The 12,105-nt window shown below is 44.3% G+C and overlaps 1 protein-coding gene across 1 annotated transcript in view; it reads left to right on the top strand.

Annotated features, from left to right (window-relative positions):
* ADAMTSL1 (ADAMTS like 1) overlaps positions 1 to 12,105 on the top strand; it is a 440,698-nt gene that overhangs the window by 302,268 nt on the left and 126,325 nt on the right. The window contains exons 17-19 of the mRNA XM_030920098.1: positions 4,337 to 4,516; positions 9,503 to 9,656; positions 10,535 to 11,660. Coding sequence (XP_030775958.1) covers positions 4,337 to 4,516; positions 9,503 to 9,656; positions 10,535 to 11,660 — 1,460 coding nt within the window. The remainder of the gene's footprint in view (positions 1 to 4,336; positions 4,517 to 9,502; positions 9,657 to 10,534; positions 11,661 to 12,105) is intronic.

Here is a 12,105-nt window from a genome sequence, read left to right on the forward strand (position 1 = left end):
CACAGTTCTGGAGGGTAGAAAGTCCAAGGTCAGGGTGCTGGCAGATTCGGTGTCTAGTGAGAACCCTCTTTCTGGTTCATAGATGGTGCTCTGTGGCTGTGTCCTCACATGATGGAAGGGGCAAGGCAGCTCTCTGGAACCTCTTTTATAAGGATACTCATCCCATTCTTGAGGGTTCCACCCTCATGACCTAATCACCTCCCAAAAGTCCTCACCTCCTAATACTATCACCTTGGGAGTTAGGATTTCAGCGTGTAAATTTAGGGGAGTGGCAGGGAGGACACAGACATTCAGACCAAAGCACCAGTAAAAGGCAAGAGATGATGGATTATGGTATGCTGATTCATTATGTATTTTAGAAGTATAGCTTATATGTTTTGTAAGTAAAACTGACCTTATTTGGCCATGAATTGGATGTCAGGGGAAGTGGGGTAAGAAAAAGGAAAAACTGGCCGGGCGCGGTGGCTCAAGCCTGTAATCCCAGCACTTTGGGAGGCAGAGACGGGCGGATCACGAGGTCAGGAGATCGAGACCATCCTGGCTAACACGGTGAAACCCCGTCTCTACTAAAGAATACAAAAAGCTAGCCGGGCGAGGTGGCGGGCACCTGTAGTCCCAGCTACTCAGGAGGCTGAGGCAGGAGAATGGCGTAAACCCAGGAGGCGGAGCTTGCAGTGAGCTGAGATCCGGCCATTGCACTCCAGCCTGGGCGACAGAGCGAGACTCCGTCTCAAAAAGAAAAAAAAAAATAAAGAAAAAGGAATAACTCAAGGGCCTAAGTTTTTGCCCTGGATGTGGCACAATTAAATGAATGGGGAAGACTGAGAGAGAAATAGGTTTGGGATGAGGTTGGAGGGGCAGTATTAAGAGTTCCATTTTAGGCATGTTTAAATCAAGATGCCTATTTGCATTTAAGTGGACATGTTGAGAAGGCCTAGGGGAGAGGTCAGAGCTTCAAATTAAAATTTTTGATTTATCAGCACAAACTTCTTTCCGACAATTGTGGTTTCAGAAAAATTACAATAAGTTCATGGAAGAATCTTAGTAATTCACAGAACGGAAAGTATTGTGGAGAATATAGTCCCCCAATTTGGCAAATCCTTCAGAGTCAGTAATCCACATGGTTAGTTGGCTACTTATAAAAAGAAAGAATGAACAAGAAAATTTTATAACTAATCTGATTATAGTATAACTTGTTGGTTTGACGTAAGAATTTGACAGCAGTAAGAGAAGGTTGAACCTTAAAAATCATGCAAAAGACTGTAAAACTAAATTTAAAACCTTCGTTATCCATAGCAACAAGATTATTCTAGATAAATGGAATTCTTAGCCACTAATTTAAATTTCTTCCAAGTACCAACTTCAATTCAGTGCCACAGACATTTATTGAGAACACTCACAGGAGGCATTATCTAGGCTGTGCGGGTACAACATTAGTTACAGAAGGGAAATCCTTTAATGTCTGATTGAATTGCTGCCAAATGAGAGCTAAAATTAAAATTTGTTTCTTCAATACATGAAAAGCCCACAGAGTCACTGAAGTGAGCCACAAAGAAGACAAAGGTTTAGGCCAGTCACTTGAATCATTTGCTCTGAGACCATAGATTTTGTTCTTAATCAAGCCCAAAGGACACACTAGAAAAGCCCTTAGAAGAAGCTGGTAGGACTTGTGATGAGTAACAAGTGGTCTGGCTTAAATGTTGCCTTTCAGAAATCAGAGTTTAGGGAGAACTTCCTAAACTTTCCAGGGTCACCAGAATGTTGACGAACTACTTTAAATTCTGCTCCCCAACCTGAATTGTGGGCTGGCTCCTGCCTGTCAGGGATGGTCGCAAGAGTGGAAGCTAAGAATTGAATGGCAAAGCCCAGTTGGGTGAAAGAGTAAGACCAGGCTCCTGGCAGGCTTGGTGCTGATCAGGCTTGGAGCCCTCCTCATGAAGCAACAGTCACGCTACCCTCCTTTGGGTCTGTAAAGCACACAGGAGTTGTACAACCACAGAGGAGAGAAGCTGAGTTTGGACTTGTTCTCCAGCTGTGTCCACAGCATGGTGTCCAGTAGCTCAGTAAATGTTGCAATGAATGGCAATAAACCAATTCTAGCCCCTGTGTGGCCTTCATTGGGTTGTTTACCTCTCTGAGCCTCAGCTTTTTCTTTTTCTTTTTTTTTCTTTTTTTTTTTTTCCTGTAAAGTGGAAATAAGACCTAGCTTGTAGGGTCATTTCACATTTTTTGTTAGCCTTCAATGCTTCAGTGGGTAGGTAGTTGATCCCAGCAATAAGAAAATATATCCTTTTTCCTAGGGGACTCAATATGGTTATTTTTTAAAATTTGAAATGGAAAAAAAAAAAAAAAAGGTTGCTCACCGTTGGTCTGAATCATTTATAAGACTCTAAGACTCAAAGACTTAACTAGACAAAGTTGATTACTTTTCTAACATCATTCGTTATCCACTAGCTCTGTGACCTCAAGCCATTCACAACTGCAAACAAATAGCATATTTGCTCGGTTGGGGTCCAAACAACCACTGGTCCTAACAGAGACCTCTCTGGGTCCCGGATTTTCCTTTCCATGTTTATTACCACTGGGTATGGTGAGGGAACATTCATTTGGAGACATGGTTCTCAGCCCTGGAGACACAATAAAATTATCTGAGGAAAAATTACTTGAAAGAAGATTATACTATCTTTCTTAAAAACAAAACAAAACAAAAACTGGTACCTGGGACCCACCTCCCAGAATTTCTGATTTGTTGGGTCTGAAGTGAGGCCCAGGCATCGGTACTTTTAAAAAGCTCCCCAGGAGACCTTGACGTGCATGCAGGGTTGAGAACACTGAGTAAGAAGGTGAAAACTGGGCTGCAGCAATGTTCTGACTGTACCCAAGGACACTGGTGTCACCATCATAACCTTGACTGCCAGCAAAATCCCCCATAGCCATTCTGAGTACAACTTACTAAGCAAAGACCACCATGAGTTCTGAGAGGGGCACTCCTCCAGCAGAGCAAGTCCTTCAGCACAAACTCTCAGGCTTTTTAAAACCAGGCTTGATCTCTCAGCAAGCCTAAAGGCAGCAAGCTAATGATGAGAGACTATTCTGGAAGAAATCAGCAGGCTCCCTAAAATTTTACAATAAAATATCCCCACCACAGAGTAGTCGTGGGTTGAACTCTTAGCTAGGGTTATGTCTGAGTGAAAGTGGTAGAAAACCCAAAATAACATTGGCTTTAAAAAGATAGAAAAGTCTTCCTCCCTCACTTAAACACAGACAGTCCAGAACGGGTATGGTGGTTTCACAGTCAGGAAGCCAGGCTTCTAACTTTTTGTTTATGACAGCCCAAGATGGAAGCTTACATTTCAGACATCACATTCACATTGCAGCCAGCAGGGAGGAGAAAGGGAAGAGATGCCAGACCCTCTTTTTGGGCACTTCCCAGAAAGCACACGCAACCCTTCCGTTTATATCCCATTGGCCAGCATTAAGTCAAATGGCTGTATCTATCTTCAAGGGAGATTGGCAAATATAGTCTTTACGCTGAAATGTCATATGCCCAGTGAAAAGCTGGGGACTCCTTTGCTCTGTAAAGGGACACATATTTGAAAATAGCCAATGGTCTGTGCTTCAGGGGCCCTCCCTCCCACTTCATGCCCTTGGATCATAACTATTCAGTTACATGTAAACAATGTTTTATTGGGGTTCCTCTGAAAACCACTGACATGAGGCCATTTTTCTTGCATCCCAAATTTCAGTGCCTCAGGCTTCCACTGCCCTAAGAAATCATCAATCCTGCATGAAGAATATTCCAGGGCGGTTCTTAAGAAAACCAGACCCTAAATCTAATGCCCATTCAGTGTGGTAGAGTGCCTTCACTTAGAGAAAGGGCTGTCTTTTCTGCAAATTAATTTCTCTAAATTTATACTGATGGCAGGAGCTCTCTCCTGTTCATTCTGGAAGCAACACAGATTATTTTCCCTGGATCGTAAATATGCTGAACACTCTATTATACTAACCTTTTAAACCAGTTGTCTTGGATGGGGCTGCAAATCGTAGTTCAGGAGCAACTTTCTAAGATTTAAAGGCCCCAGAAATTCCTGGATGCTCTAGTTAAACACCTGGGATTAAGTAGAGAGGGTAGATCTTGCTACAAAATTCATCTCAAAGAGAAGAAACAAAATCCTTTGGGCTGATTCCTGGTTTTTCTTCTTTTTCTGGGTGTTTTTTTTTTTTTTTTTTTTTTTGCTTCCTTTACTCTGCCAAACTAAGATAAGAATTAGCAGTCAGACAGACTGCCTTCCCATATTGGGTCTACTTTTTCTTCCTTCCTTCTTTCCTTCCCCAGTGTTCCAGAACGTGTGGTGGGGGTGTTCAGAAACGCGAGGTTCTTTGCAAGCAGCGTATGGCTGATGGCAGCTTCCTGGAGCTTCCTGAGACCTTCTGTTCAGTTTCAAAACCAGCCTCCCAGCAAGCATGCAAGAAAGATGACTGTCCCAGCGAGTGGCTTCTCTCAGACTGGACAGAGGTATGTATGTTCCTCAGGAGAGAATAAGAGAGACTCCAGTTGGAAAAGAAGGCTACCCAGACATATACATAGAAAAGGCAAGAAGAGAACAAAACAATCTTCCTAATACTATGGAATAGTATTTTTTTTAAACCATATATACCATAGTGTGTAACTAGCTTTTAACGAGACTGCAGGGACCTGAGTTACACAGCCAGCCCTTACCCAATGATTGGAAGTTTAGAATTGTAAATGGGCTCCTTGTGGAACAAAACCAGACCTCACTGGTGCTGTTTTGGCCCAGGATTCTTTTCCACACACTGGGTTCTTCTCCTTCTATCTCCACACAACACCCCCTCCTCCTGACCTCCCTGTACCTCTTACTCCCAGATGTTTCTAGTCTCTATTTAGGAAGGGCAAAGCCTCTGTAGCAAGTCTCTTCCAAGTTACTGGACAATAAAGGACATGATTTATTAGGAAAAAGAAGGCCAAGGAAATCCTGCCTGTTTACTGTTAGTTTCCTGGCTCTAAAAAACTTCAACAGCTTCCCAGCAAGAGAATTTGATTTCCCTTGTAGTCCTGCACTTTGGGAAGTGATTGCTTCAGCATTCACCATTCCTGACTTTATCTCCTAAGTTAGAGACATACCTCTGACTAACCTATCTTTCTAAATAATGCCTCTTCTAATTCTAGTGTGTGATAATTCATTTACACCTAGCTTCAAGTCCTTTGTTTTCAGCCGCTACCACTTCTTTGAGTTGCCTTCGACTTCTCCAGCTCCATAGGCCTGTGTGTCTTCCATGGAGAAGTCCCCCCAAAATTGTTGCCTCACAAGAAGATTTAGCCAAGAACAGAATCACTAGACGCGAAGTGAAAATTTTTGTGAAGCCAGATTCAAGACCTTGCTTTTTCTAGCATATAAGCATTTGAATTTGCCTTCCTAACCCCACTGCCTTTTTTTTTTTTTTTTTTTTTTTTTTTTTTTTTGTATAGTATACAACTCACAAGAGGGAGCTGCTGCTGCTTGAAATACCTCACACAGATACTTGCTTACAGAGGGCAAAGCGGCCTGTGAAAATTCCGATCCAGCTCTCCTCAACTTAGGTTCTTAGAATTCTTGCCCATATCTTATCAATCCACACAGAATTCCATGAGATGGTGCCTGCTAAGTGCATTGCAATTAAGAGTTAACTTACATTACCACAGGTTTTATAATTTGGCAGTAAAATTGCTTCTTGTGGTATCTGACACCAAATGTCTCAGAACATTTGGGGAATTTTTTCTCATGCTTTAGAAAGAAATTCGATTTCTTTCTAAATTTGATTTCAAGATAAAAGTGAGTAAAATGAGCACGTGTACATTTGCGTGCGTGTGCATGTGCATGTTAGTGACAATTTTTCCTTGGGAATGTTGATTTGGGGTATGGCATTTGAAGAACACAGATGTATTTGCCAAGTGGCTCTAGATGAAAACATTCTATCAATGGAGTATTATAAAAGGAATTGCTCCCCTAAATCTATCAGGTGATAGTCTGCCGTGAGTGGGCTGCTGAGGGACTTGTGTGTGTTATCATTGTCTTCCTGTGTTCCTGGAGTTTGTGGTCTCTGAAGCATATGAGACACAGAAGATTCAGAAAAAGTTCTTTTCTGACTGCAGATTTGAGAGGTACCCTTGAGATTTTTGGACTGAGAAAAAGGTCCCATTGATACCATTAAGTACAGTAGGCCTTCAGAACAGTATCATGTGTTGTTAAGAGTTCAGACTCAAAGACAGGCAAACCTAGGTTCAAATCTTGACTCTGCCACTTACTGGCTGTATAACCTTGGGCTAATTATTTAACCTTTTTGGCTTTAGGTTGCTTATCTGTATAATGGAAATATAATAGTATCCATCATATAGGTGGGAGGCTGAAATTAAATATACTTTAATATATATTGCATGTAAAATACTTTGGCCTACTAAAAGTGAACCCTCATGATTCTCTTCCATTTGGGTTCACTTGTCATGAGAAGGAAAGGAAATGAAAGGAAGCACTCACCGTGGCTGGCTGGGCCTGAGGCCACAGCTTAGGTCTCCTACAGGCTCTTCTGGTCTTCCTGAAGAGGAAGTTCTATTTTTGGAACTGGGAGGAGGTAGCCCTTATTCAAGGAATGTTGCTAGCTTCTGAGCTATCTGGGTTAATGAATGGAAATTCCAAACATTGGGGAGGGGCTGGGAATGGTGGGAAGTAATCCCTGAATTGCTGGGATTAAACTCAAACTGGTGCCGTACTGAAGCGCTCCTGGAGGTGTTCACAAAGGCTCCACGTTGGCCCTGTCATCCTGATGACCATTCCTCTGGCCCTCTGGCTGAGAGGAGGTGCGCATTCCACACCTCCCATGAGACTGCCCTTGGAGAAGGGAAGACCCAGATGATCTATGGGTGTTTTTCATCCTCAACTATCTTGGCTCAATCTCATGGTTACTGCACAGAATCCCATAGAGACAGAATTAAGCCAAAGTTTTAGACATTTCAAATAAAATTACTTACAGATTCTATTCTGGAAGTAAGACCTCTCAAAAGGCCATACTTCTTTTCTTTAAAAGAAACCCTCAATCTCCTGAAAGAGTTTGATATTAAATATTTTTAAACCCTATTTTATGGAAGTTGCTCCTTTCTCCCCCAAAAAACATTCTTAAAAAAGAATAATTTTAGAGCTAGAAGGAGCTTAAAAGATCCTATAGACTAATTACTTTGTTAAAAAATTAAGACCATAGAACCTTTATCAAATGAAATGTTACTATGAAGCCAATAATCTTAAACAGATAAAATTGAGCTATTTTGGTTTAAGTGTGAGTAGAGGTCTCAGATCTCCAACGGCTGGGTCTCCTCACCACCTGAGAAGCCCCTGAATCACTTCGTCAACATAGTTATGGAACACAGCTTTAAAATCCCTGCTCTAGCTTAGCTTCCTTATTCCAGAGATATGGAAATTGAAGCTAGAGAAAGAGCTAGACTTGACCAAAGTCATAACCTGGTCTTCTAACCTGAAACTCTGTTTTTATGTTTCTACTTAGCAGCCTTAAAAACGACCATGCTCTTTTAAATTTTCAGGCTTCTTACTTCCATCCCACCTGATCTTGGATTTGGTGCTATCATTTACGATCAAATAAGGAATGGGTAGAATCTGGAACCCACAATTGTCAGGCTATAAAAGCAGTGGGTTTGATTCTCACCACTATCCTTTGCATCTTAAATTTCTTTCAGGGTGGCATATATCACAGTACATCACACAAAATAGTGTCACTTCAATATGTTAGCATATAACACTTGAAAATATAAGATCATTTTTTGTTTTTACTATCATTTTTCAAGTTAACGTGGCACACTCCCACAGCCCTCGTTCAGGCAAGCCTGGAGATGACAGCCTCCTTCCCCGACGCCCTGCCTCCCATCCATCTCCTGCTTTCATCCCTTACCTACAATGTTGCCAGATTAACCTTCTCAAAACACCTCTTTCATCATGTCACCCCCTCTTTAGTGGCTTCCCACTGCCTTATGGACCAATCACAAACCTCTTGTCTGAAAATTAAAGGTCTCCAAAGTTTGGCCCCAAACTAACCCTCAAGCTCCTGACACTTACAACTTGAGCCCTCTGTTCTCTCAAACTGTTCTGTCCCATGCCTACCTTGGGACTCCTACACTGAACTCTTCTTTTTTCTGGAAATTTCCCTGTCTCCCATCTGATCCCTGTTTCTCTGCATCCACCTAGACTCCAATCATCTTCAAGACCTTGGTGAGGAAATCCCTAGTGTACTATAAGCATTCAGTTATTGTTAGCATTACTTTTACACTACTTTACTTGTCTTCTAATTGTATGTTTTTACTAAATTCTGTAATTACAATTCTATAAACAGCTTTATTGAGGTATAATTTATATATTATAAACTTTGACTTAGCATGTTTTTAAGGTTTATCCATGTTGTAGCACATATAAGAACTATACTCCTTTTAATGGCTGAATAACATTCCACTGTAAAGATATGGCATATTTTGTTTCTTCATTCACCAGCTGATAGGCATTGGGCGATTTTCACTTTTGGCAATTATGAATCATACTGCTATGAGTGTTTGCACACAAGTCTTTGTGTGGATGTATGTCTTTGTCTCTCTTGGGTAGCTACCCAGGAGTAAAACTGCTAGGTCTCATGGTAAATTTACGTTTAACTTCGTAAGAAACTACAAATCTGTTTTCTAAAGACACTGTATCATTTTATTTTCCCAGCAGTAATGAGTGAAACTGCTAATTTTCCATATCCTCGCCAACACTTGTTGTCTTTTTTTTTTTTTTTATTATGGCCATTCTAGTGGATATGAAGTGGTGTCTCATGGTGGTTTTGACTTATATTTCCCAAATGGACTATTTCATTTTAACAATGCATTTGGAATTTTCCCCTCATTTGAATGACAGCTCTTTGAGATTTGGAACTATCTTGCACATCTTTTCTTCATAATATCTAGCACTCTACCTTAGACAAAGTAATTCATAACTGCCTTATGCTTGACACTAAAATATTGTCACTTATTTGTGAAGGAAGGAAAAAGAAATTAGCAATAATTGTCATTTCTATGTATGGCATTTAAAATGTATTATCTCACTTAATTCCCAGGCTTGCAAACTAAGCATAAGTGCAAACAGACTGAGAGAATTTAAGTAACTTGCCAACTAGTGAAATACTGAGCTGGGATTTAAACACTCTATAACTCTCTAACTCTGAAGCCCAGGCTATATAAGTAAAATAGATAAAAGGTCTTCAGGAAACCTCAGAGTAGAAAATCTTAGAGTGCGATATGTCTATAAGATTGGCATGTCTTCCACATTGTGACCTCATAATTAGTATTTCTATCTCAGTAGTTATTGCTTTTCCAAGCAACTTTTCTCGTATTTTGATGAGTTTGAGAGTCTATTAAAAAATTAGCTTCTAGTTCCCTGAATTTATGTGCATTTGGCCTTTCTTTCTCCGCCAGTGTTCCACAAGCTGTGGGGAAGGCACCCAGACTCGAAGCGCCATTTGCCGAAAGATGTTGAAAACCGGCATCTCAACTGTTGTCAATTCTACCCTGTGCCCACCCCTGCCTTTCTCTTCCTCCATCAGGCCCTGTATGCTGGCAACCTGTGCAAGTAAGTACGTCAGGGCTCTGGGAATGGGGAGATGAAACCCACACAGCAGCAGCTATAGCCACCACTTTGTGGCCTTCCCTAAACCCAAGACCTGTGAGAAATAGTGAGACAGTAGAACCCCATGGAGGGCTGCAGGCAGGAGAGCTCAGCTGGAAACGGAAAAGGAATCTTAATTACACGTGGCCAAGCTGAATTCTCTTCTGCACTGGAAAAACAGTTTGCAGGGGGTAGAGCAAAGTTCACTTGCTGGCATACAGAGATCTGGAAGCTGGAGGCAGTGTATTACTAATGATGTCTAATGTTATCCACTCTGGGGTTTTAAACGACTCTAAACAGATCTGTTTAATATTAATCCCTAGAGCCACAACACTTCTAGGCTCCCCTCACCATGTCCTTTAGGGCTCTGGTGCCTTGCAGGACCCAGAAGGCAAACATTTAGAGGAGGACATTCTCCCCTCTGTCCTCTGCCTTTTTATGACGTTGATTTCTTGTTTAAAAATTCTTTTAATGAGAGGAAATGGCTTTCCCCGGGGATCCCCCTCCATCTAAAACGCTACATCTCAGCTTCTAGGGGCAAAAAGGCCCAGCAGGGAGACACTGGGTTGCCCACTGCATCTCATTAGTTCTGATTGTGGTGGCAGCTTGGTGGTCCACAGCTGGGAACGAGGCCCTCCCGAAAAACACAGGCAGTAAAGACTGGCCCCAGCCAAAATAAACCCTGAAGAATATTTTCTCTCCCGTCCCTCCGGCGCCTTCATCTCTCCTTCTCTTCTCCACTCTGGCCCTTTCCTTTGCCCCTCTCTCCTGGCTGCATCTCACCCTGGGTTTTCTCTCTCCCCACCTCTTTCTCTGTCCCTTTGGGTTCGCTCTCCTTCCAGGGCCCGGGCGGCCGTCCACGAAGCACAGCCCGCACATCGCGGCTGCCAGGAAGATCTACATCCAGACTCGCAGGCAGAGGAAGCTGCACTTCGTGGTGGGGGGCTTCGCCTACCTGCTCCCCAAGACGGCGGTGGTTCTGCGCTGCCCGGCGCGCAGGGTCCGCAAGCCCCTCATCACCTGGGAGAAGGACGGCCAGCACCTCATCAGCTCGACGCACGTCACGGTGGCCCCCTTCGGCTACCTCAAGATCCACCGCCTCAAGCCCTCAGATGCAGGCGTCTACACCTGCTCAGCGGGCCCGGCCCGGGAGCACTTTGTGATTAAGCTCATTGGAGGCAACCGCAAGCTCGTGGTCCGGCCTTTGAGCCCGAGAAGTGAGGAAGAGGCTCTCGTGGGGAGGAAGGCCGGCCCAAAGGAGGCCCTGCAGACCCACAAACACCAGAACGGGATCTTCTCCAACGGCAGCAAGGCGGAGAAGCGGGGCCTGGCCGCCAACCCCGGGAGCCGCTACGACGATCTCGTCTCCCGGCTGTTGGAGCAGGGCGGCTGGCCCGGAGAGCTGCTGGCCTCCTGGGAGGCGCAGGACTCCGCGGAAAGGAACGCGACCTCGGAGGAGGACCCGGGCGCGGAGCAAGCGCTCCTGCACCTGCCCTTCACTATGGTGACCGAGCAGCGGCGCCTGGACGACATCCTGGGGAACCTCTCCCAGCAGCCCGAGGAGCTGCGCGACCTCTACAGCAAGCACCTTGTGGCCCAGCTGGCCCAGGAGATCTTCCGCAGCCACCTGGAGCACCAGGACACGCTCCTGAAGCCCTCAGAGCGCAGGACTTCCCCCGTGGCTATCTCGCCTCATAAACACGTGTCTGGCTTCAGCAGCTCCCTGCGGACCTCCTCCGCCGGGGACGCCGGGGGAGGCTCTCGAAGGCCACACCGCAAACCCACCATTCTGCGCAAGATCTCAGCAGCCCAGCAGCTCTCAGCCTCGGAGGTGGTCACCCACCTGGGACAGACGGTGGCCCTGGCCAGCGGGACACTGAGTGTTCTTCTGCACTGTGAGGCCATCGGCCACCCAAGGCCTACCATCAGCTGGGCCAGGAATGGAGAAGAAGTTCAGTTCAGTGACAGGTGAGCCTGGTAGCTAACCTGGTCTTGGGAAGGAGGCAAGGGGCCACATCTGGCCCAAGTCACACTACTCACACGTTCTTCAAGGTATTTCCAGGAGTAGGGCTTACAGCTGGCCTCAGGGATCCCCTCATGGGGTACAGGCCCTCTCTCAGCACTGATAGACTACTGGAGCAAAGACAAGCTGCTTCATTTTTCTTTTTTTTTTTTTTTTTTTATTATACTTTAAGTTCTAGGGTACATGTGCATAACGTGCAGGTTTGTTACATATGTATACTTGTGCCATGTTGGTGTGCTGCACCCGTCAACTAGTCAGCACCCATCAATTCATCATTTATATCATGTATAACTCCCAATGCAATCCCTCCCCCCTCCCCCCTCCCCATGATAGGCCCCAGTGTGTGATGTTCCCCTTCCCGCGTCCAAGGGTTCTCATTGTTCAGTTCCC

The sequence above is a fragment of the Rhinopithecus roxellana genome, chromosome 16 (assembly GCF_007565055.1).
Source record: "Rhinopithecus roxellana isolate Shanxi Qingling chromosome 16, ASM756505v1, whole genome shotgun sequence".
NCBI lineage: Eukaryota > Metazoa > Chordata > Mammalia > Primates > Cercopithecidae > Rhinopithecus > Rhinopithecus roxellana.